Genomic DNA, 26581 nt, shown 5'->3' with positions numbered 1-26581 from the left:
CTTCCTATTATAAAGTGCCGGGAACCACACGACAGACAAAATATATAAAGGCCGATAACTTGATTTTAACACTATATTTTGTCACCGATATAACATATTGAGAATTCTATGAAAATAACGGCATCCACGCCTTATTCCTGTTTACCGCTTCCAGTCAAAATTAATTTGCATGATGGTGTCTCCCAGGACACGCCGGCAGCATACGTAAGATCCTTAAGTAAATAGACCACAGGTGATAGGCATTCCCGTCATGATCAAGACACAATTGCCGAGGAACGACGTCGCTGATGAATTGTTGCGAATTCATTTTGTCTAATTGATGTTAAACGAGCCGAGTTTAAATATTAAACCAATTAAACAATTGATTCGTTGCTTAGGACTGCGTTGCTTTTGTTACATTAATTAGACCTGAATAAAGTTTATTCTCTGTGAATTATTCGTTATTTCGTACTCGACACTATATTACAAAGAGGACGTGTTTGAAAGTTAAACTTTAAGAGATAATTTTTCGAGACTACTTAACCTATTTAAAAAAATATTTATCTGTATAAACATATGCTATGTACTACTCCCGTAAAATATAAGGATTTTTAAATAACACAGTAAAATTCTTTAACTGAGTGATAGCATATTTTAATACTTACATAAACGAATTCATCCTATCTGATCAATAAGAACAAAGCTAAACTAAACTAAAGACACATCGATATTAGTTTTATGAAGAGTACGGATGATATGGCGTGTCTCTGGTAGTCTATTACAAATGCACTTAAAGTACGTAGCCATGAGTAATTTAAAAAAGTGGCATCATAAAAATGTAATAGCTATGCACACATTTTCAACACAACTGTACCTACGGTAGACAGGTGTTCGAGCCCTCGCTCGTAAAAACAACTCCATATGGATTTATTATTAAAGTATTCTACACCTATTGTTGCGGACTGTACCGGAGCAGGGACAATGATATAGGGCTGCAGTACTTTTAGAAAGCACCGCTTTGAGTGCGAAAATTCCTGTGTTTTAACAAAACTGATCCGTACAATGGAATTTCAGGGTGTATTTGGATCTTCGCAGAATATTTAGTACGTATTTTTTGATGCATGATTTTTTTTTTGATGGATTTTTTAGTTATTTACTACATGAATATATTTTTCTTAAACGTTTATTGATTTTAGAAAATTTATCATAAAACCTGTCCGATAACTTAGCTTTTGTACCATTATCTTTAGAGTAAATTTAACATATTTTTTTTCTATTATTAAAATGTCTAAATTATTATTAAATGCTGTTAATTGAGAAAAAGCAAAAACAAAAATGGTAGAAAGAACAATTTACGGACTAAATGAATTTAAATATCGCTTTTATATCCTATAGACCATAACCAAATTAATAACGTTAATCGTTTGCGTAAATTTAATAGGCGATTATCTTCGAGTTGGATGCTATTGGCAACTGGCCGGCGTCGGCCTAAGTAAACATATGGGATCCTCAGATAAGTAAGTTGCAAAACTTTTCGAAGTATTTAGGTTCGAGGTCAGATTTTTCAAACATTGAACCGAGATTAGTTTTCGGCGGATATTTTGCACTTTTTTTCTCATAAACGCATGTTTTTAAGAGGGAAGCCATTTAAATATTTGGAAGATACCTCTGATATCGATATACCTATCTAATTTAAAAATAAATTAATTTTTCTCTTGCGTGCAATAAAGGAACACATTCTGAAAGAAAAATTAGATCCTTTCTAATTAAACTGATGAAACATATCTACATAAACTACTAAGTTTTGGAAGGGAAGAAATATCATGTTACATAACAATATGCCTACTTTGAGAGTAAAATCTAAGAATCACCCAATTTAACCCCAAATTGCTCTCAAAACACTAACACAGACTAAGTAAAGTAAATTGTAAGTGGCCTGAACTAACAGAGTAAGGTACAGGTGGATTTTAGTTAATGTTGAACTTGATGTAACGTGTAAGTGTTGGTATCAAGTTACACCTCCACATAATACCGCTAATTCCCTACGCTTATACTTGAAGTTGCGGTGGCTCTTACTTGTTTGATGCTCAACTGTCAACTGATTATAATTATACTGCGGTGCCAAGTGCTTTTAAAGGGAATTAATAAGCGAATTATATTTTAGTATTTTTAAGTAAACATAGTTTGTTTTGTTTGTAGTGTACCCATTGCGTAGAAAACTAATTACAGAATAAAACAATTTATGACGGTGTAAATATTAATCAGAAAAAATATCTTTCAACTAAACCGTAAATAGTTTTATAAGTCACAACAAAACCAAGGTTTACTGAACTTAATTGAACATTTTTAAACAAAATCAAAATAAGAATTAACCTATTACATAATAAATGATACCGACAGCACTGCGTACAGTCTTATCTACATTTTTCAAGCCACTGGAATAGAACATAAAATTTCAATCGCTACGCAAAGAGGCAGCGTTGCCAGCTTTCTGGTTACTACACCTCGAAGTAAAATTTCCATTATATTAATGATAGATATACAAGTTTTTTGAATAAATTAATACCTACATAATACACAATCGTCACATTACTCGTACGAAATCGACGCGTTCTGTCCAAACTGCGCGGCGTGACACAAGTGACAACAAAAAGTACAAATGAAAGTAAAATCAATATTTTTGATGTTTTTACGTTATCAACATGTTTTATCTGTCTCGAGTGTGATAACACGCTACCGATTAACGATAACGATTTGACGCCGAAAAAGCTAATGCTATTTAATAATAAATTTATTTTTTATTATACCTTCGTGACAGTGATATAAAAGCAAAGTGACAAATGAGGCTTGAAAATTCGATATTCTTAATGTTCTTTTTATAGAACTTTATCAAAAGAATAGCTTTTAATGTGTATTCATATTATTATAAGGTGTCTCCTATAAATGTAATAATAATAAGGAATGATAAACGATTAAATAAATGATGAATCAATATAACAAACAAGTTGACTATATTTGGATGGAGTACGGGACTTTTTTATTGATAATTTTTTTGGTCATTTATTATTATTTTAATCAACAATCATCAGTTCAAATCAAGACACAAGTCCAAAAATTTTTTCAAATTTGTTGTAATATTTTATTTAAAAAGAGTGCAAAAAAGCACTAAAACGAGAAATACTAAAACATACCTACGACCAATAAAATGCTGTCGGAATGTGTATCCCATATAAAAAAGTCACAATAACTGGCTAGTGCAACGATAAAAGGTAGGTTTTAAATATTCTATCGATATCGAATATCGAGTGGTATTGTAATCGACACCTGCGACGATTAACGAGCGCCGCACTTTCATTAGTACGTGTTGTTTAGTTTTTTTTTTTCTTTTGGTTTTGTATAGATTTTACTGTAAGTGGAAAATGATGGGCTTTAAGCCGAGTTTCATTCATATTGTTCGGTAAAGTTAAGGGTTTATTTTAGGAAAATATTAGTATATATATTAGGAAAATAATGTGTATTATTGTTTTTTAGGGAAATAATGTAAACTACCAAATATAAAGTTTTACAACACCTAGCTTTTACATCGACACTGGTCTTATGAATTTTCAACTCTACCAGTAATGCGATTTAATTAATTATAAAACGTCTGTAAACGCAAGTTAAGAATGATATTATATAACAGATTTCTACTGTTACTTATCAAGATTTACACCAAGAAGTGTTGTCAATAAATCTATTCAGTCACATGTAAAGTTAGTAGATAAAAACTTAGTTTGCGACCCGAGTTGGGATCGATTACATAAGTCTCGCAAACTTCCTCTATTACCCCTACTTAGGGGTACAAATTTAGGCGCCCTCTATTTAAACAGTTGCCAAATACCTACGTGTGTAATTTACGCTCTAAGTGTGGTTTACGCCCGGCGAACCTAGATCATTAAATAAGGAGGGTACAGAAATAAATGCCGTGAAATCGGATATGAATTATTATAAATAAATATAAATATATACGGGACAAAATACACAGATTGAGTTAGCCTCGGCGTAAGTTCGAGACTTGTGTTACGAGATACTAACTCAACGATATTATATTTATATTTATAATAAATACTTAGATAGATAAACATTCAAGACCCAGACCAATCAGAGAACGTTCGTTTCTCATCATGCCCTGACCGGGATTTGAACCCGGGACCTCCGGTGCCACAGACAAGCGTACTACCGCTGCGCCACAGAGGCCGTCATTATTATTTTTTTATCTTTCATTTTAGGCCTACAACAATATATTTTTGTATAAATTTAAAATCTCGTGTTATCTGCATAGATTATCTTATCTCTTAAGAGCTTCAACGACGTAGGCACAATTTTAAGTCTGGATATGTCTTAGTTATTCAATTACATATATTGAGATTAGTAAATTTAATAAAATATCAAATTCCAATCAACCTTATTACATTAATCTTTTTATAATAAAGGACCATTACTTCCAAAGATAAATGATAACAGTCCTGGTATTTTAACACTACTAAATCTCTACATACTCAGTGTTTTGCCATCGTACAGACTTCAGGATAAATCTCAGATTCCCGGACTGTTCTGAGCGATTTATAAGCAACTGGTGATTTGTTTAAGAATTCCGCAGGGGGTCTCCTGTTTGATTAGACCGGAAAATAAGCTTCAAGTTTTTTGCAATTCTAATTTCGTAACAGGTAAGTTTGATATTGGAGGGTGCGTGTGTACTTAATGCGATAATATTTTGATCAGGGATTTTCTTTGGCAACAGTAACGCAATAAATTGCACCACACAATTTTCACTCTTCAAATAATGATTATCAAGCTTTTGAAGTTAATAAAATTATCAGGACAAAAACTGTTTAAAAAACTAACAAGTAACAATCAGAGTTTACTTCTTAGAACATTTAATAGAGGTGCAAAATAGCAATACTGTACTCAACAAAGTGGACGCAGAATAATGAGAAACGACAATTGTGAGCAAGTTTCCACACACCTGAGCACAACCTCAATTTAATTAAAACATACCTTGATATAACAACACATGGTACATTTTAGTCCGACAATACTAAAGTTGTATATTTTTAGGCCAAATAAGACCTTAGAAGATTCGCAACATAAGCAAGAGGAGGTATTAGTTATGTGCTCGCTATATAGAGAGATTAGTACGAGATTTAGGTCAACCTAATTATGCCAATGATTTGATCTTATGCTGTATTTCACTCGACATGATTTTCATTTCTAGAGCAAGTGCTGTTTAGTGTAGGTTGGTTTTAATACGTATACTGTAACATTAGCGATACAAGGTACGGAATCAAGGTATACATTATGAACATTAATAAATTACTAGATTGTGCTCGCAGCCCCATTCTCGTAAAGCAAAACATATAGTTTGCTTCCCCTTACCTTGACAAATTTGGAATATCCTCAATAATCTTAAGGATTAGCTAATTATATCTAGAAGTTTCGGCTGTACGTGGTCTGTCATTCACTGACTAACGCATGAGAGATAAATTAAAATGAAATAAAAAATACTTGGGAATAAAATTCTAAAAGGTTCAATTCTAGGAGTAAAAAGACATGTTTTTGCATTCACCAAAGTTAATTACACATAAAGTAAGACAAAACCAATTTGGAAAAAAAAAACTACACCATGCAAAATATAGTGTATTTTAATCTATGACTTCAGCAGCGAATGCGTTCGGAAACATATCGATCCCGGTCCCACCTGAGACCTAAAGGGCTTTCTAAAAGCCTTTCTGTTTGTCCAACCCCATTCAGAGCTCTCGCGTATAATCACGCCGATTCTAGACACAGCTATTCAAATGCAACTAGATGCAACTAGGGTTAGCAGCAAACTTTCCTTTCCAGGTCAAACGACGATGAAAACGAGACTCTGCTAAGAGTTTCGAAATAAAGGAAGTGAGGTAGAATATGAACAATGCAGCAAATAAGTTTTAGCAATGAATGCATGATTGTAAATGAAGATGAAATTTTCCTTTGTGGTTGGTTTGGCTGAATGCTGAGTTTGATTGGTATTTTAATTAAAATACGGTACCAATTTCATAGCAGTGTTGAACATTTTGATTATTTTAATTCAAGTTTTTGACGGATAAGGTTCGAATAAATCATGTCACAGCTCTCTGTCTGATATGATCTCTGATATGACCTTAATTACTAAACAAAGGAAGATAGTTCTAATCTTAAGATGCTTTGGAAGCGGAAGAGTAATTTATTTGACGTCAACTAATATGAAGTGCCCCAACAAACACATGCATATTCTGCCATTGAAATAATAGTTGGCAGCCCTAACATGACACTAGGTGACATTAAATCCAGTTACGGCACTGCAATATTAATGAAGTGCACTGTTTCAACCTAACTAAGAAATTACAGACGTTGAAAAATGGCAGTTGCCGCCAAGTTTTTGACGTTTCTTAGAACTTGGAGCATCTTGGGGTACTTACGAAGACAGTCATTAAGGTGAAACTAACACATTTACTCTGTTTATGAAATATTAGAGGAAAGGTGGCATCTGGAGATTTGAGCTCATAGCTGACGATTTGAGGACTAAAAATTGTAGAACCTGATAGGAATCCTCGGTATTGCTGTTATACTATTTTATGACACCGATAGTATTACGCTGATATGATATGCTACATGAAATCATAAAATAAATTCTGCAGACTAAAAATACATGAACCTCTATCGCTAATTAAGAAAAAAAATTAACACACATTCAATGGATAAAAATAAACAAAATAAAATAAATCTGCTACTTACGCAGTTAGAAATGAATGAAATCTACGTGAACTTTCTCTAACAACACCCACGTACCTGCAAACAAAGACAACATCATTACTATATTTTCTGTCAAAATATCTGGTTGACAACTGGGGAGTCAATTATTTTTTGAAGAGACGATCTTTATTCGTTTTTGAATCCAAAATTATTATCAAACGATGTTTGTGCTGAATAACATTTTAGGGAAATCCTTAAATACACAAATTTCAGAATATTTAATTAAATAGTGCATAAATCAGTCGATTATCATGACTCAATTAATAAAGAGTTAAATATTTCTAGATACATACATACATATGGTCACGTCTATATCCCTTGCGGGGTAGACAGAGCCAACAGTCTTGAAAAGACTGAATGGCCATGTTCAGCTATTTGGCTTAATGATAGAATTGAGATTCAAATAGTGACAGGTTGCTAGCCCATCGCCTAAAAAAAATCCCAAGTTTGTAAGCCTATCCCTTAGTCGCCTTTTACGACATCCATGGGAAAGAGATGGAGTGGTCCTATTCTTTTTTGTATTGGTGCCGGGAACCACACGGCATATTTCTAGATAAGTAATACAAATAATAGTAATAATAAGCATTGATTTTTACTCTAACTGAATCAATCATAAACAGCTAATTGTTTCATCAAAAATATTTTACGAGTATGTGCGGAAAATGCAACGCAACATTTTCATTTTGACATATGAAAATGTAGCGTAGAGAAAAATATAAGTATAATGTATACAACCAATAATAACTGAGAATACGTTTGTAACAACATTTTTATCGTTCCCGAAATATTCCGTGAAATTTGCGATGGAGAGGAATGTTGAAATGTTCCAAAACCCTATTTAATTAAAGTTATTCCAAATCGAAACAGCATTCGGAAATCAAACGTAATGTTCGGAACCAAACCAACAGCAGACCGGAACCACGAGCTATAGTTAATCGGCACCAACTAGTGGGTAATCCTTTCGAGTGGTGTGCATATAACGAGTGCATTCCGCCTGGTGGTGTTTCGAACGCGTGCAGAGAAATTGCAGCTCTCGACACAAAATAACAGCAGACACAAATAGAACTGACGGTATAAAGTAGGTAAGCCAAACAATTATTATTAAATATAGAGTGTGGTACATCAGATATCATGAGGGGGACTAATTTTTAAATAAACGTATTTTAAACAGATTCTCGTGTAAGTTTCTCGAAACTTAGTTTGACCAGTGTAAAAATGTGCAAATGTGCCTGCCTCTTTCATTTCTTTCCGATTTAACCTGATAGAATATTAAATGCTGCGGTTTTAATCAAAATCTTTAGACTATTTATTTATTTAAAATTTTATTGCAAAAAAAATTTACAAAAGGCGAATTTAATGCCGTTTGGCATTCTCTACCAGTTAACCAGCTGACCAAACAGAACTCTAAGTTGGTGATGGGATAAAGTGCACATGCATACTGAAACATACAAACATTACAAAAAATTACTGTTTTACCTTTTTCCTAATTCAAGCATTTCTTCTTCCTATTCAGGTCACCAACTAAGAATATGTTGACTTCATTTCTAATTTTTTGCATTTACCTCATGACTTGTCTTAAAAGAGACACTTCCGTGCTTTTTTTGATCTAAACTCTAGCTATGGCTGCTCAAAGCGATGACGGCATATAATTGCGTGCATGAGTAGCTACGAGCGAGTGACGCGTACAAATTCGCGAATGCTGTTTACGATTCATAACTGTAACATCTCATAAGATAGCGGGCATGAAGACGGTACATATGAAGTGCAAATAATTTTAATGATATAAAAAAATGTGATGAAAGGATCAAAAAAAAAATAATAAAGGCAGTTTCATGATTTTCTAATGATACTTCTATGAAAAACATCAACGTATCCGGTCATACCGCAGCACAACGAAAGGTTACGCTTGAAAAAGCGTCTTACATTACAAATAGGAAATAAACGCAGCATCACCAAAGTACTGAATGGGAGGCAGAGTTGCGCCGGCGCCGCGTACATTGCCCTCGCTTACCCCGCCTGTCTCCCCCCGGCGCGGTGGTACAAACGCGCCTGACGGCATTCCGCCGCGCTTCCTGACCAGGGCAAGTGCAGCGGCATTGCACTGCAAGTACTTACTCTCCCCCCTCTCCTCTCGACGACCATTCCCTCCCCCTCCGCTCCACAACCTCTCGCCTAGCTAAGTGAAGACTCGAACAAAGAGTCGCATTGTTCTAGTATCACACGCAAACCTGATAAATCTCATGGCATCCTGTGATGTGTAGCCGCGACCCTTCGCCCTTTTAAAATAATCATAAAAATCTAATATTATGAAGCAAAATAAAAAGGGAAACTCCGCCCGTTACTCTCCCTCGTTGAGCCCTTTGTAATCTAATGCATTAAGATTATTAGGTTGTGCTAACATTGCCTTATTTCTTTAAAATTCGCCGACTTCTTTGCGTACGCACACAATGAAGTAACGCTTTGGTGTTCCCTGAATAAACGGAGTTAATAGGAAACGTTGTTAATTGTTATTTTTGTGAATTGTTTATATTATAAGGCGTGGTTATTTCTGTGCTGCGGCCAGCTATCGTACCTAGTCTACACCCACGTGCGCGTTTTTATAGTCCCGTCCGAGACGTTGCGAGGAATCTATCTATCGACCGACCACTTCTCTAAGACCGCATTCCTCACTTCTATGCTAGTGAGAAAATTTTGGTAAAGGTGTTTTCGAAATCAGTCTTTTTTCATAATTTCTTTTTGTATGAATGTGCCACTTATATCTTAATTAGATTCATATTATTTGTATTTACTTGACAAATCGTAATAATAGGTTGTTTCGAAGGCCGTGACCGATGCCTACTTTTAATATACCTCTTAATTTCTACTTTAATCATATGCTTCTCTTTACATACTTTAGATGTAAATCTGAATAAATTTGAATACTATATACTCAAATGGAATGCGAGTTAGTATCCCAAGAATAATAAAATTAAAAATGTCAAGGAAGTTGGTATACTAATGACACTTCTCAATCATATAGCCGATAAACGCAAACACAAAATCAATTTACAATCTTGTAAAACTCAACTTAATTGACAAGATAATGCTTCAAAAATAAACAATGATTAAACTTGTATACTTCGAGTTTAAAAACAGAAAAAGGACCTGTTAAAACTGCATACTAAAGAATGTCACGGCACTAGAGTTATCGGAAGTTTTTAATACGTTGGACATTCGCCCAACAAATCACTTCAAGGCAAAAATTCACTTGAATTTTTGCGTTCACGAACGACATGCCTTTCAATTGTTTGTGATTTTGAAGGTGCAAGGTACAAAACCGTGCTTAAAAATTACTTCACCTTTTTAATTAATAAATAAATAAGGCACACGATTACAAAGGGATGGTATTTCGAAGAACGATATTGATTTCAATATTTCTGTGTTTTAAAAACTAAGGATACACGTAAACGTATAGTGTGAGTGTATTAAAGTTTATCGGAAGCGATCATTAAAAAACGGCATAAAACACATTCCGATAAAAATCAAATCGTTATAAACGTCACATATCACATACACAACATAGGGAAAATGAAGAAAAAGTATGGAAACACCCATAATAGTCCACTGAAAGCTCTTTCCATGAGGCTTTTAAGCGCTTATCTTGGAAATGATAGCCGTGGCCGAGCCCTGAAAGGCTGTGACGGCAATTTGCCTACATTAGGACAGGCTCAATCGACACACTGCTAAACATTTTTCGCTATTCATGTGAATGCTTCAAGTTTGTATTTTTACTAGAGATTTAACCGGGCATATCTTTTGAATTCTTAAAATTTAATTAAAATTTAAATCTTCATTCCTATGAATATTTAGACAAATGATAAAGAAGTTTTCAATAAGGAAATAATCAGGGTGTTCCCTATAATAAAATTAATATGGAGTCTTTGGTCTATCTATAGCTTTAATCTCTTGTTATTCACCACGAAAAAATTTACTATGTATCAGATAAATTTGCGTAAAACCAGGATATATTTTCATGCATCCAAGTTTTATTTTCAAAATAGAATGTAACAGTTTTTCAGTCTATCAGTTTCCATTAGCCCGTTATTGATTAACATGCAGTATAAAGATGAGCGTACGGAATGTACTGCAACCAATCCGAAGTACCGATATTAAATTCTTTTTGAAAACATCCCGCGTGTCTGGCACAGGATTAATTTTCATTTGCGCGAAATAAACAAATTATATAAAAGACATGCAAATTAATTGATTAATTTTACAGACTTACAAAGACACTGAAATAGATTGTACCAAATTCATTTTAGGCTATCCCAGAGCACAAGATCGAACTTTTTACATAAAAGATAAACAACTTGTGGGTTAATATAAACTTTTTAATTTTTGTTACTAATAAACAATGTTTAACGGAAAATACTCGTAGGAAAAAATAGTTTAGTAAGATTCTTGTGTTTTAACTTGAAGATACTGGTAAATATTTAATTGTAAAACATATAATGCACTCAATGATCCACACTCCCTCATCAACGAGTAAAACTCTCACTGGTAGTTTTAAAATAATGATTCTATGTGCTTCAGGCAGGTGGCTTGGCTGCAGCTTACTTTTAAGGCTCTACAGGGGATACAGAAGGTCTTTCTGTTTGAAACAACCGTTTTAGAAACGGTTCTGTACCACTCGTAATTGTGCTTACAGTTAAAACCTTTCTGGTACCTAAATGGAAAATGAAGCAAATGTTGACAATTTGCATATGTGTTTAATAAATGAGAAAGTTTAAAGTGAGTAGAAATATCCTCGTTTGATGTACGTCCATTCCTCTTTGTCTAGTCTAATGTCTACAAAATTAGTTAAATTAGTCAATAAAACGTGATTCTTCTACTAAAGTTTTAATTTCCTTTCGGCTGAAGTTATCATAAGAGGCAAGTAAGAGACTGGTATAAAGGTGTCTGTTCCCAGCTATTCCTGGACTACCGCCATTGTTCTTGAGTTATGGCCGCGGTAAGGTTAAAACAAAACTACGTATCAGCAACGAGAAAATGAAAGTTAAAATTTCGTACGAAACCAATATTTTATACTGCACGGATTTATAGAATTTCGTTGAAATTTCAAAGTTTTATGCCCCAAACACTAAGCTCTTAAATCACGTACGGTAGAAGTATACGGAAACGTCCGACTGTGGAACAAACATTTTTAGGAATTCGGAACACAGAGATGTTTTGTAATAGTAATTTAGTTAATATTTTAGCCTTTCAAAACTTGTGTGTAGTGTAAAGAGGTTACATTGATGCCTCTAAATTCTATCTACTAAAACACTTTGACAGAAAGTTTTATTTTGTTATTGATATTGTCCCTTTGCCTACTCTTGGCGTATTCTCGGTTCGGGGTCCGCCTTCCATTTCACTTTCGTCTTTAAAAAATCTTCAACCTTCTTAGTTATAAAGTAATTTAACACCAGCATATCATCATTTGCGACATCAAGCCAAGAAAATCTCATACAGTTATTGATATTATCATATAAGTCGTGTGCGAAGAATAAAATAACAATTTTTGTCCCACATAGAAAAACAATCTGAACTACCACAAAAATCAACTCGAGTAACATGAAACTAATATACGACCACCGCGCTATTCAATCAGTTAAAAAGGTTCGCGCAAATACTATTCAATCGTAAGAAAAGTCTCAGAATTCCATCAAAGGCCCTTTCAGAGGTGTGGAGCAAAAGGTGAGTTACATTTGTCATGTCATCGTTGTACAGGAATGTCAGAAATAAAAATCACCCGAGTTTTGGTCAGAGGGTTCTTCACAAATCATGCAGTAAAAGTATTTGAGACTAACTACGAGTATCATCGCCTTAAGTGTTTATTGCAAAATGTTAATGTTGTGTAAGTACAAAAGTTGACCGCTAGATGGTACTTTTTTAATAAGTCTTAATTGTGCCTAAAGTTTAAAATAAACAATTGAAGTGATTGGTTTCTAATACAGGTTTCGAAGTTACTTCGAGGCTAACTCAATCTGTGTTATTTGTCCCGTATCTATTTATTTATAATATATTTTATATAAGTTAAACAAAAAAAATTAAAAGAAAATTAATAGAAAAGAGAAACTCCTTGTTTCGAATCGAATATTATATGTATATTAATATGAACGCTGTGAAAAATGTGCCCATATTTTTCCAAAAAGTCTTATATTATTTAATTTTTATGATCATCATTTACAAAGATAACATTTGAGATAAACACAGGTGATTCCCCAAATCGAAATATTGTTTCCTGTGAAAAGTACAGCTATTCGACGACGGGTATAGTTTTGATATCGCAATCGTTATTGCTATCGTAAAGCAATATTGCCGTTAATGGCCACCATTTGAATGTATACGAGAATTTTTCCTTGATACTGTAAGCGTAAACGGAATTTCAGATTTAGCACTTATTGAGATTTCCTAGTGAAGTGCTGCGTTTGGCCGAAACCAAATGTGTTTTCAATAGCTTGGCTAAAAATATATTATACAGTAATAAGATTATTGCTATAACAGCTTTTTTTATAATTATAATCTCCGTTAAACGATAACGTTCACGGCGGAACCTAACACGAACGTAATTTGAAAAAAAAAAACTCGTAAAATAGGAACCCAAATACGAAGTCATATTGTCGCTTGTTCAGCAAATATGGTTACAAAACAAAATTGGGTTCACAAAAAAATATATTATAAAACAATATTTAACACACAACAGGAAAAAAAATTGCCCTAAAATATTATCATATCTCGCGAACGTTTAACAAAGCTGTTCTTATTAAGGCTTCCTGTTGTTCTTTCATCATTCCGCCGTTTATAAGCCTCACCATTTTGGCGGTTGTTAAATTCTCAATATCATAATTTTAATAAAATATACAAAGGAGCATAGAAACCCAACATTTTTAAATAAACGCAAAAAGCAGACTCCTTAATAAGCTTACAGCAAGAGCGCTGGCGTTGACCCAGCTATATTTTTTCATTACCTGCATAGTAAAGAGACAGAAGCACTTTTTATGCTTTCCTTGCACTGACGTTTTTATCGCAAAGATGTAATAATGGGACTTGTTTGTTCAGTATAGAAATCGGTAGCCATTCAGGAAAACCTTTCTGCTCGTTGTTTTTCTAAGAGAAATTTTGTGTAAGTGGATAGAAGTAAACTTATTTTTTACAACGGGTTTAAATAAAAATACCTAGACGGCACGAACTTAAATACAATTTGATTTGAAGTACATTTACATACCAAGATATGTGAAATGACGAGCAATAGAACGCAATGAAATGAACTAATATTATGGACTCACTGTATCTCGACGCCTAATGACGAGAAGAAGTTCAATCAAAATACTGCTTTTTGTTCATCACATCATAATGCTGGAACATCAGAGCCCTGCGGTGCGAGAGTACAAAAACAAACAAACAAATTATAACTGTTAAAGCCGGGATGAATACCCCGATATTAATAATTCCGGAACCCGGTTTTATTCAGGGAAATAGCAGTTAGAAAGATCCTATTAATGAACGTCCCAGGTCCTTTGTCCAGTACGACATTCTGCACAGACGCCCGACACCAAGTAATTAGGAAGAAAAATTCGTTACTCCGATGTATTTTAACTATTGCGGTTGAAAAGTTTGTAACTAGCGGTGTTTCTTTTGCGTCTACTGTGGTCGCTTTGATATTTTTATCTTGACATTGGAAATAACTCTTTTACGCCAATGGTCTCTGTTTTTAATAGTGTATCTCAAAATTTTTTAAATTTGTATAATTTCGTACATGTAGGTAGAAAGGTCTTACTGCTTGTAAGTTTACAAAATCCTTTATTTAGTAAATCACGTTCTTTGCAAAATAAGATAACATATTCTTATTTGCTCTGTCTACCCCGCAAGGGATATAGATGTGACGATATGTATGTATGTATTCTTATTTACTAATGCAATTAAGTACCTTTGTATGCAATTAATTTCACGTCGATTAAAGACATTTTTATGAACCTACATAAACTTTTGATCATACTAATACAAAGGTGGATTAATTTGTTGTCGAGCTAACTATAGTTGTACTTTTAGAGCGAAATGTAAACTGTGGTTGGTTAGCCCCAAACAAACCGCGATGCTTAGTGTTACTTTACTCTAACAAGAGTGTTAAAAGTTTACTTTGTTTAAGGAAGACTGTTTAGTGTCACTTACAAGTTGATCTTAAGTTCAGTTTTGTTCACAATGTGGAGTTAAGAAGATAAATCATGATAAAGTATGAGGTGAAAGTATGGGCTTTGACATGGAATAAGACCAAATAAAATATGATTGTACAGATCCCAAAATAGAATATGGTTGGGAACAAGGATTCTTTTATCGATAAGTGTATTTATGACACGAAAATGAAGAAAGTATGGTAAGATATATTTTAATAAACATGATCTGAATATATGTATGCACATATATACCAAATCTAGATTTCGGTACACAAAATCTTTAAACTGTACTGTTATCTTGAAAGAAAATTTGTTGATTTCCGATTAAGATATTGGCTCCGAAATAACGTTTATTCAGTACGACGAAATAGGTTATTAAATAAAACAGGGAAGACTTTGCCAGTAGTCTCAACGCTGGAATTCACGGTTATCTTGATGACATAGTGATTATTATATTTAGTGCTAAAATACATATATAAAACTTAACTGTGAGAAAAAATATCAATCTTATTATGATACTGGGTATAAGTGTAGAAATTTATATGAGTTTATGTAGTTATTAAGTGATGCAGAGCCCGGGGTCAACGATATTCTTGTTGTTTTTACTGTAGTTCTCATACAAACACAACCGGCGCGACCGTAACGAAACTACTACGTTATTTTGATAACCACTCATTATAACCAATTTTTATACGCCTTTGCGAGTATCTAGTAACTTTGTTGTTGTAATTGTAAAACTCCAAAAACACGCTTCAGTACCAATATACTTATTTTAGCCCGGTGTTTGCGCTCGTTTGAAAGTACAAAAAATGTTTGGCAGCTAACTTTTAGTAATATGAAATTTGTTCCTAGGTATTGGTTGTGCGCTGATAGATATTGTTTTTACATTACGCGAATAAAACAATATTCGAATATATATTTCTATAAATTCGTAAACTTTTGATTGAATTATATCAATCGCAGCCAATACCTATCCGATTTGTTAATCATTCGTGTACAAAAAAAAAGATAAGATCTTCTAAATTGAGTGAAAATTAAGTGATTAGGGTTGGAAGTTCCCAAGGGCCATGTTCAATTTTCCTTTTAATTCTTTCCAGCCCGTAGATTTCGATTATAAATCGTTTCAATATAAATAAGAAAAATATTTGATGATATTACTGAATTTTGATACTAGATTGTTCAAGTTATTTAAGTTTAGTTTTTTGAATCAAAAAGAGTTTATTGTTAACTAGCTTTTGCCTGTAGTTTCGCTCGGGTGATTTGTCGATTATTGAAATTTATCCACAACGAAAGTTACACTGTACTCCTAGCTATAGCAAAATTTGTAAAGATAAAACAAAAAGCGGGCAAACGTATACACTTTTAACATCCGTATGGACTAAAATATTAAGCTTGAACTGCGTCAGACTGTCTGGATCATTACACACATTAATCAGATGTTAATAATAACAAAAGGTATGTACTCATACTGAAGCAACCAGTTTTTTTGGCGTCGACACTTGAATCTATGGACGTTCCGGTTCGCAAGTCGGCACGATGACCTTATATTACATGAAGTATGGTTTATAACATAAGCGACGGATGCATGTATTATGTACGAATAGTTATTACACTGTATTAATTACGTGATAAGTTAGAAAGCTATAAAATTCATATAATTCAAATTAATTTTTATATGAGTACATTAATAATAAGTGAATAATTAATTTTACTTTAGTAAGTTAGTAAAATCAATTTACTTATGTTTTAATATAAGGCTGAAGATCAATTTAAAAAAATATTTATTACTTTTTGAGAATTATGAACACCTATATCATCTATCTCCCTGAGAAAGAGGCGTATTTATTTTCTCACATTATACTCGTATACGTATAAATCTTATTATTGTTAATTTAGTTTTGTTTTTTTCAGCATCACCCTTCCCAGCGAATAAATAAAATTTCATTCTTAGTCAATCAAAGAGGTCCGTAAGGATCGTAGCAAGTGGAAATCCATATCCATCTTTTCGCTTATGACATGAGACATACAAATAGTTAAACAAATTTTCTCAACACTTGCTACGGCTGTGACGCACCGCGGCCCCTCGTAGAGTCTCGTTTTTTATTTGCCCATAAAAATGACCAGTGGTAATTTTCAAAGAAGTTTTATAATATTTACTGTTAGGGCACAGTAGGTCGGCCACCTGCCAGTATGTTCTGCGTACAGTTATTATGTGACGATGTCTATATATAATTTATACTGCTTGTTGGTTAGTTAGGTTATCATTGAATTGATTTTAACAAAATTAAAAATTAATAATCTATTTTGAAATTGAAATATTTTAATTCGTTTGGCTCTGCCTACTCCGCAAGAGATATAGACGTGATTATATGTATGTATCTATATCGTTTAAATTTAAGTAATTTATTTTACTTCTCTACTTTTGTAGTGATGTTTCAAGTAAAGTCAGCGAATCAATTCTACAATGTTGTTATAGGTACGCTTGATAATAATATACCTATATATTTAAATAGTCCGCCCACTGGTACCGCCTTTAACATTTCTTGGGGGAAATGTAGGTATTATTTCGTTTATCTGATTTTTAACACTATTCGCAGAATAAAACCATAACAATTATAGAAAACAACATAAAATTTATCATAAAATAAGTATAAGAACAGTGCCGTTATATATAGGACCGAAAAATAGTCCCAATTTGAAAAGTTTCATCTAAGAATGGTAACGTATATAAAATGGCCAAACCAATTCCATCCCCGGAACCCAAAGTTTCCCTAGGGAACCGTGATTTACGGGAATCTTATTGTTATTACTGAACGAACTTGGAGAATGGTCGCTAATGTATCCATTAGTATATAATTGATAAATCAAAGTTTTCTTAACTATAATAAGTTTAAAATTAATATTTTTTATGCGATCACTTAACCTAAAGCCCAAATAGGCAAGAGCCTTAAATATCTTCAATCGGATCAGACGTCAGATCGGGAATATGTTTGAAAGTGCATTGAGATTTTTATACCATTTTTTATCTTGGTGTTGTACCTCTTACACCTGTCCAGTAAGTCCACATTTTCAGTATGGTAAATTTTCGACACATCGGTCTCCCACATCTGGAGGTGCACTGATAAATGTGTCAGTCACTTCTTTCTATACAGGTATGCTCAGTTTTTCTCGACACTCAGCCAGCCACCTTCTTTTGCTCAGGTGAACACTTTAAAAACTTTTCATGATTAAATAAAGAAAAATTACAAAAATTTACGAGGGAAATTGGATGACTCGACACGCGACATCTCCTGCGTATGATTGAGCGAGTCTATACTCATTAGATGTATGAATGCAATTAAGCGCATACTAGTATCGCGTTTCGCATGGTCGCGCGTTGCTTTCCAGCAAAATTATGGAGAAAACGTACGATCGAGTAAATGTGCCTATTATTTATTATATCGCTGCTCTACTGCTCGCATACGGCTCGCATGGAATAATTGAAAGATTGTTTACTTTATTGACGAAATAAAAACGGTGTTTTCAACTGACTTTAGATTTAGGCTGTTATCCACAAGTGCCAGTTAGGATTACATCTTTAATTCCAAAAACTTTTTAATATGAATTTGTATTATTTAATATTTATTTGCGACTTAGAATGTAATTTTCTTCGACTGCTTGATTTAGCTCCTTTAGAAATCGAAATAATTTGTTTATAGATTTAAATTGTTTCGCTAGCCAGAAGTTTATGACAATTACATATTAGATATATAGACTCTCGTATTTGTATTTATTTTTAAATACGTTTTACACATTCAGTATGTTTCAGACGTAAACGTAAATAGTTATTTAAATTCGTGAATCCGTAATCCACTAACAAAATTTACTGCAGACATGGAACACATCTCATTCCACTTCTATCCGAAGACTAGTATTTTATTACTCAGGTGAGCAAATCCTCAATTTTGTAGTGTACATTAGAGTATCATGCCATGAATGTATGAGCATAAATTTAAGATATTACAAAGGCTAAAACAAACTTTTAGCGAAATCCGTTATAACGTCATTCCAAGTCTTCTGTAAACTAATGTGTTAGTTGAAATAAGTGAACATATGTTTCTATACTTAAATAGAGAAAAACAAGCAGAATGATAGTGTCTTTTTTAATCTTTGGTTCGTATGTAAGCTTTGTGTTTGTTTGTTCATGGTGGTATAATTAAAAGATATATGTGGACACTACTAAAAATTAAGTAACATAGCTTAGCCTTACTAGTGTTAGGTATTAGAGACCGTTCAGGTGACGGATGATAATTAGATTAATATGGATAAAATAACGTATATCAAAAATACTAAATTTTTAACAGAATCTTGCAAATAATGAATTTTTTTTTATAGAATATTATACTCCGGCGAAATTGTAGTCTTTCTTAACTCACTTATTTTTCCCGTTTATCAGATTCAGAAGTGTACGCTCATTTGAAATAATTTTCCAAAGTTTTCTGGAATGGAGATGTAACGGTTGGCTTCTTCGAAAACCTCATGGCCCGTTAGTTAGTCGCGACTATAGAAGATGGTACGTGATGCAAATTCAAACGTTTCATTTCATACGTCCGCCGCGTGAAACGGAATGCGCTTCTTGAAGTAGATACTCGTACGAGACGCGAAATTGCACTCGTAACACAGTTGTTCATGAGGTTAGTGGAAAATAGTATAAGGTTATATTCACCATGGAATAATATGAGGCGTACCATTTGAACGTGGATTATTGCCATAGTAGTTCTAACATACGTAGTTTTGATTTTAATTTTTTTTATCTTGTTATGTATTTATATATTACATACGCGCTTTTTCTGTATTGGTATATTCTTACTTACATTTTTATAATTTTTTTGAGCATCCGCAAGGTAATACATATATTTGCGCCTACTGATGTGGGAAATAACACTTTCGAGAGCTCTTTAGCTCTTTGGAAATAACTTTTTTGCTATGTTCTTAGGTTTTCAATATAATGTTAAATTTACTTTATAAAATGTCTTGTTTTTACCACGTGATAATCATCTTAAGATTATTAGACCAAGAAGTTGTTTTAATTAAGAACATTACCTAAAAGCTTCCAAAGACAGCAAAAGCTATATTACGACTGCAAACTTGCAAAGGTCCGCGTACAATTTATTAATATTGACGTTGATTAATCACTTAAAATTTAACTTTAGAGGCATTCATCACCCGCATTTGTTTGTGTCGATGGAAACTGTCGCCTATTAAGATACAAAATGAATGGGTTTCAGTATTAAAACGATTAATATAGGGACGCGCTTCTGCCAGCCAAATATCAAATCAGATTTGTGAGCAGGTATTAAAATAACATAAACACACCTTTGACGGGTTGTTTTAATGAGAAAAGTTTGATAAGACTTCCATTTAAGTCAAACTTCTGTCATCAACGTTTATTTTCTCAGTGGGCTCGGCCACCGCCGCTCGCGCCACCTCGCCTAGATAACAATCTCTTTGGAAACGTAAACAAAACTTGATTTAGTTATCGAGTGACGCCGGGCCTTCGATTTCCGCCTTCCTAACTTCTTTTGGGATTGCATCTGAAATTGTTACAAGTTTACATTGACGAAGTTGGCCGCGAGTTAAACAATGTTTCGGGGTAAGAACAACAAATCTGATCAGCTGGGAAGCCGACGGATCCGTTTAAATAATTCCACCTGCGCTCCCAATGACAACAAACTTTTTATGATTTCGCGCAAAACACGGGTCCTGTTTAAACTACCGCTATAAATTTTCTAACTGCGGGAACTATCCTGTAGTTGTGTGGATATCTTGTGCGGGATGATTTAGATAGTGTTCCGACTCTTTAATGCTTGTTTCTATATTTATAAAGTTATAAGTATATGTTTAAATTCAAATATACGTAACACAAACCTTTAGTACCTACGTAATACGGAGATAATTACATTTAAGTAATCAACACTAGATCAATTAATTTTCTCGGTCTCAAGAGATGGATATAGCCAAAGTTAAATTCGCGACGGAGATGTTAATATGCTTAACTTATGCGTGCGAACTTCCTCGTAGTTACGATCGAAGTTAACCGAGTGACTTTAGTCCGCTTATCGCAGGCTGCTCTTCATTAGACAATGTTACATAACAATAAATGTTTATTTATTTTGCCAAACAAAGTTTCGGATTCGAATGATATTTGTGCCGTATTCACTGCTCGGAGGGAACGATCGTATCGCTATACATTAGTCCGAGTCCCGAGAGAGTTATTATCAGATCAGTTTGTTCGCAACTTTGCCCGCGTCGTGCTCTTTCCTCGTGAAACTTATCGGTCGAGTGGTCGTCGCTGAAAAGCCGGGTTTACTTACCATGTTAGAGAGCAGCAGCCGTTGGTGTTTAGCGACTTGGGGGTCAATGGATTGGAGAGGGAGAGTGATGGGCAACGTGAGGGGCAGCGGGAGCGGGTGCGGATGCGGGTGCTGCAGGATCAGCGGCGGGCAGCAGGCGCACGGCGTCACGTAGGACACGCACCCAAGCTGCGGCGGGAACAGCGTGGCGGCGGCCTCCTTGAGGCCTCGCACTCGTCTCTTACGACCGCATCCGCGGCCGACCTGCGAGTGCTCGACGTCCACGCGCCGACTACCACCGATACGATCTCGACCGACGTCGAGGTTCCGGCCTGAGCTGAACTCGAAGACGAGAGCGCGGGAACTTTACAAGTTCCAAGAGCGTTGAAAAGTTGTGAAACTCGGTGTCGGGAACGGGAAAGGGCAGGGTTGCCGCGAGGGAGCGGGAAACTGAGCGATCGGGAGAAGCGAGAAACGACGCGCAGGGCTCGCGAGAGTGTGGAGAAAGTGGCGGCGTGCACGGAGCACAAGTCGCCAGGCCGGCGTGTGGCGGTGGACTGAGCGAGTCGGCAGGTGCGCGGAGGCGCGGAGGGCTCTGGGGGCGGGCCCACCTGACTCACCTGGGCGCCTGCGCCGCGCTCGCTCAGCCTCCGACCGACGCACCACCTCGTACGTACGCGGTCCTCTTTCAAACAGATGCGATGCACGACCAACGGTCACTGCAAATAAGCCTTGCATTCGCACTATAATTAATGTTCGAGATAAATTTGTTTGCGCAAAGAAAATGAAATTACCTCATTTAAGTAATATTTTGTAGTGGTTTGAAATTTGAAAAAAATATTAGGTCCTACCTTAAGTTTGACTTTTTAATTATATAATTAACCTTTTGAAAACGATACATAAATAATAAAAAGTACATTTATCTTGTTGAAACAAAAATATAATCATTTTCAAAGGACGAGTGACATTCTCAAATAATGAGGTATTATCTCGAGGAAATCTCGGGTGAATGTTGGAATCACATTGATCTCGTCTCGTCGTTAGGCATCAGAAGATAGCGCTGTAAGCTCATTGTGCGCGCTTAAAGAGGATTAGGCACCTTTTAACGTCGCACTATTTACCTTGAAGATGCTTTCAGGAGTGAGAGACAGATTACTCGTTAGCGGTCGGACAGTAAACAGGATCTACGTATTATGAATCGTTAAAGTAAACCTAGCCGTTGGGAAAAGCCCGTCCATTTGGATAATCCTGAAAAAGGCAGGTAATGAGTAACCGTTTCAGGATTCGGATAATAGAAATGAGAGAAAATTTCTCACACTTGAAAAGTTTATAATTTGGTGTAACCTAGTTTAACTATCATAAACAATCCAAATAGATATTTTTATGTATCCTTTGGGATAAACTATCATAAGTTTCATGTGAATGTAACTATAAATATCAGATTTTAAAAAGACCATTGTGTGAGGATAGACATGCCATGAGAAATTTCATGAACTAACGGATCGATTTTGTTCAAATATTTTTTTTAATTCTTTGTTTATCTGCGTGGATGTTTCATTACAAATTATGCAAATTTACTGAAAGGAATGTGATGCGATATTCAGTTTACATTCACACATAAAACTAGTGCATGTTTTATCTTAATATATTACTAAGAAGCTGACATATTGAAATAAATCAACACGAACGAAGTTTGCATGCAATAGCTAGTTACGAGTACAACCTTGATTGAGCAGCATGAGTACTTATAGATATTAGACGAGGTATGCGAATTCCGCAGTTCAAAGTTAGAACCTGAGCGCCCACGCGGGCCCCGGTCGTCGACCCTGCGTGTGCGCCGCCACGCCGTCTACCGACCGTGTTATGTAACATGACCTTAACATTGGGCTGGTGTCAACTGGAGGGGCGGAAACGCTTGTCCATATTTGACATCGTTTCAAACATAGAGTATTCAAATTGTGAACGGCCAATGCCTACAATCACAGTCGTTTGTAAGCATAAACATTTTCTGTTGCTCATTGCATTATGTAGCATGTTCTATAGCCTTTTCAGTACAAAGCAACCAAGGCTAGTTGTTTTCTACTTATGACTTATTGTGCTGTTAAGACTTAAAAATATTTAGCACAATTAAATGTGGGGAATCATAAAAAGCGTTTTTCATTTTGTATGCTGTAATATGAAGTCAACCGTAATCACTGTATTATGAAATACAACACTGATATTATTATATTGTCAGTATTGCAAACAGACGAAATATGCGTGGAAGTAACAACAAAGTGCATAATAGCGGACGGAGAAAAGAAAACATTAAACAAGCTCAGCAATGCAAGTAAATCGTGCGTGGTATTCAAGAAAACGAATAAATTGTTTTTAATAAGGTATAAACTGAGAGGAAAAAATAGACCGATCGAGTGGTCACGATGCCTGGTCATGGTATTTACGCTTCGGTGACCACCATATACGGTATCGAATGCACTTTTTGTAGCAAGCGTATGTAATTTGCTTTACTGTTACAAAGCTGCATAGATAAAAGTAGAAATAGATGTAGAGGATCATGGCACTGTTTTGAGAGAGTAGTTTTACCGTCTTCTCCAGAGAAAATTGACCCCCAAATGGTTTTATTTTTGTATGAACAGGGGGCCATGTTTCTTTGCTAACAACCTGTACATACATCACAGTTTTGGTCCAGAGATTTGAATGTAGAAAATGCCCTTCGGTGTTAAGTCCATCCATATGTACCTATATGATTATATATGAAAAATGCAAAAATGTTTATAACATTATAACATAAAATATGTTTGTGTGATAGTGTATATGTTCTATACTTGAAAATACGTAAAATGATAAGCCGCAGCCGTCCATCAGCATTATCGCTTTTGGGAAATTTTAACGTACACCAACATATATATTTGTAGAAAAAAGTATTATGATCCATTAGCACGGATTAAAATTTTACAATACACCGAAAATGTCGAATTTTTGAATAAAAGTTTTATTGAGGTTAATATTTTAGTGTAATATTTATCAAGTGTTCGTGAACGCAGTTAGATATTTAGATTCGTTTTGTTTGTATCCTCAAAAACTACTACCTATTTTGTCTATTTGTTTATTGGTCTATGTTTATAAGGACGGTTGCGCTTAGATGCATTTGGATCCCGCAGGTGCAGGGGCTGGAGGGTGTAAGGTAATGACCTAGGTTCGACAAACTTGAATCGCGCCATGTTATATATTTTTTGCGATTAGTAGCTTTTATTGTCATAGCTTACGACTACCCGAGCATACTTAATTATTTTTGGGTCCTTAAGAATTATTTGTGGGGCATTAATTTAAATATTGAAAATTTATATCCAAACAAGTGAATAAAATGGGTTTCCCTGAATGCTTGTTTCTGTATAAAAAATACAAATACAGGAATAAGGGCGCGACACATTGCATCTGTTCTGGATGTACAGAAGTAAAAAAGGTGACTACCATATCTTTCAACTTTTGAATGCACTTCATAAAGATTAAGCATATTGAATAGTTATGTAGGAATCCCCTAAGAAAAGATTTTGAAAGTTAATAAATTTATTTTCAGTATCTATCTTCCCAGAAGTTTAGTTACATATAAAGTTCAAAAAATAAATTTCGCGGCACGATTATTATCCTATAGAATCTTGCGTGATGTATATGAAAATACAAAGTTAAATCACATTGCATCGATTTATATAATGCTATAGAATTTGCTGCACAATGGCGAGGAAGCTCTAAACCAATTCTAGAGGCACGCATTATTCCGCATTGAAATCTGCCTAAATGGTTTCATCAAATTCTATATTCCGATACAATTTCAGATCATTTCGCGTATCTATGCGACCAAATGAACCGTTCGTCATTTGCGTAAAGTTTACCAGTACCAATCGGAGTACATAAGTGCATTTGCAAATGAGAGCAAAATTCAAGTGATGCATGCAGACAAAATCATAATAATTAATGTGAACGTAGCAGGCTGTTTAATCTACTTGCTATTCTGTAAAGTTAGGTCATTAGAGTAAATAATACGCTTTCAGGCTTGTAATTAATTTGTATTAAGAACTGTAATTAATAGGTTAAGGCTAGTGCTTAATTATATAGATAGTACAGTGGTTAATACTTTGTCTTCAATCTCGGCACCAAAAGCGTTCTATGAAAACTAGTTTTTATCGTAAGCAGGATAAAGCATAGGACTCAAATGGTCCTTAAATATATGGCTTTGGTAATATTTTCTTAGAGAACTAAATGTGGTTATTAAAATCAAGCAAGTCTTTGACATCCTTAGTTTTGAGAAAGTTCTTTTGAGTACTGGCTGGCATTCATTCCTTAATTCAAGTACTAATTAATTAGGTTGTTTCAAGGAAAAGAGATATACTTCAAGATGCGCCACTACACAAATAGTATTTGTTATCTGTGAAAAATCTAGAGGTTTCTCGCTAATTAAGTTCGTTACCATCTTATTAATTTTTAAAATTCATAAAACAGGAGCACTGAAACGTAGGTAAATGCTTTCAAGAGAAAAATTTACCTTAAAATCTTAAACAACAATCAGAAACCGGCGGTCTTTAGCTAAGCTGAGATGTGAAATTAATAATTAAATTAACCCATATTACGTAGTTTTAAATATGCACGTTAACACTTTCAGTTCAGCGCAATATTCTTTGTAAGCAACATGAATAAAATTTTGTGGTCGTGTGGTTCCCGGCACTATTACAAAAAAGAATAGGACCACTCCATCTCTTTCCCATGGATGTCGTAAAAGGCGACTAAGGGATAGGCTTATAAACTTAGGATTCCTCTTTTAGGCGATGGGCTAGCAACCTGTCACTATTTGAATCTCGGTTCTATCATTAAGCCAAATAGCTGAACGTGGCCATTCAGTCTTTTCAAGACTGTTGGCTCTGTCTACCCCGCAAGGGATATAGACGTGATCATATGTATGTATGTATGTGTATGTATGAATAAAATTGTGGATTAAGATTTTAATTACAACTAGCTTTGACTACGATTCGCTTTCTATTGTTTGACAACGCATTTTAAGTATTTATTACACTTAAAATCCCTATTTCTTTTCATATATTCTTATGTATCAAACTTTCCATCCACATGATAGAAGTAATATCGATAAAACCATACTTTACTTATGACAGATTTCCTATAATCCTAAAAATAATGCTTTCTGTGAGATTTGCTGTAAATGACTTTAAGCGGGTGTAAAACCGCGGGCAAAAGCTCTACATTTCTTCCAAATAAAAT

General features: G+C 34.6%; 1 protein-coding gene across 10 annotated transcripts in view; it reads right to left on the bottom strand.

Annotated features, from left to right (window-relative positions):
• LOC106133233 (polypyrimidine tract-binding protein 2) overlaps positions 1–26581 on the bottom strand; it is a 366610-nt gene that overhangs the window by 150773 nt on the left and 189256 nt on the right. For 2 of the 10 annotated variants that reach the window (XM_060945005.1, XM_013332934.2), the window contains exons 1-2: positions 21335–21856; positions 6772–6825 (exon numbers count right to left, since the gene is read on the bottom strand). The exons of 6 other annotated variants lie outside the window; for them this stretch is intronic. Coding sequence is in view for 2 of the 4 variants with exons in the window: in XM_060945001.1 (XP_060800984.1) it covers positions 21335–21337 (3 nt within the window). In the remaining 2 variants the exon portion in view is untranslated. Of the gene's footprint in view, positions 1–6771; positions 6826–21334; positions 21857–26581 lie in introns of those variants that run through there. 2 more of the 10 variants (XM_060945001.1, XM_013332921.2) reach the window with 2 other exon arrangements.

Source organism: Amyelois transitella, chromosome 7 (genome assembly GCF_032362555.1).
Source record: "Amyelois transitella isolate CPQ chromosome 7, ilAmyTran1.1, whole genome shotgun sequence".
NCBI lineage: Eukaryota > Metazoa > Arthropoda > Insecta > Lepidoptera > Pyralidae > Amyelois > Amyelois transitella.
Note: the sequence above shows the minus strand (reverse complement) of the source record. Positions and strands in the feature narration are given on the sequence as shown.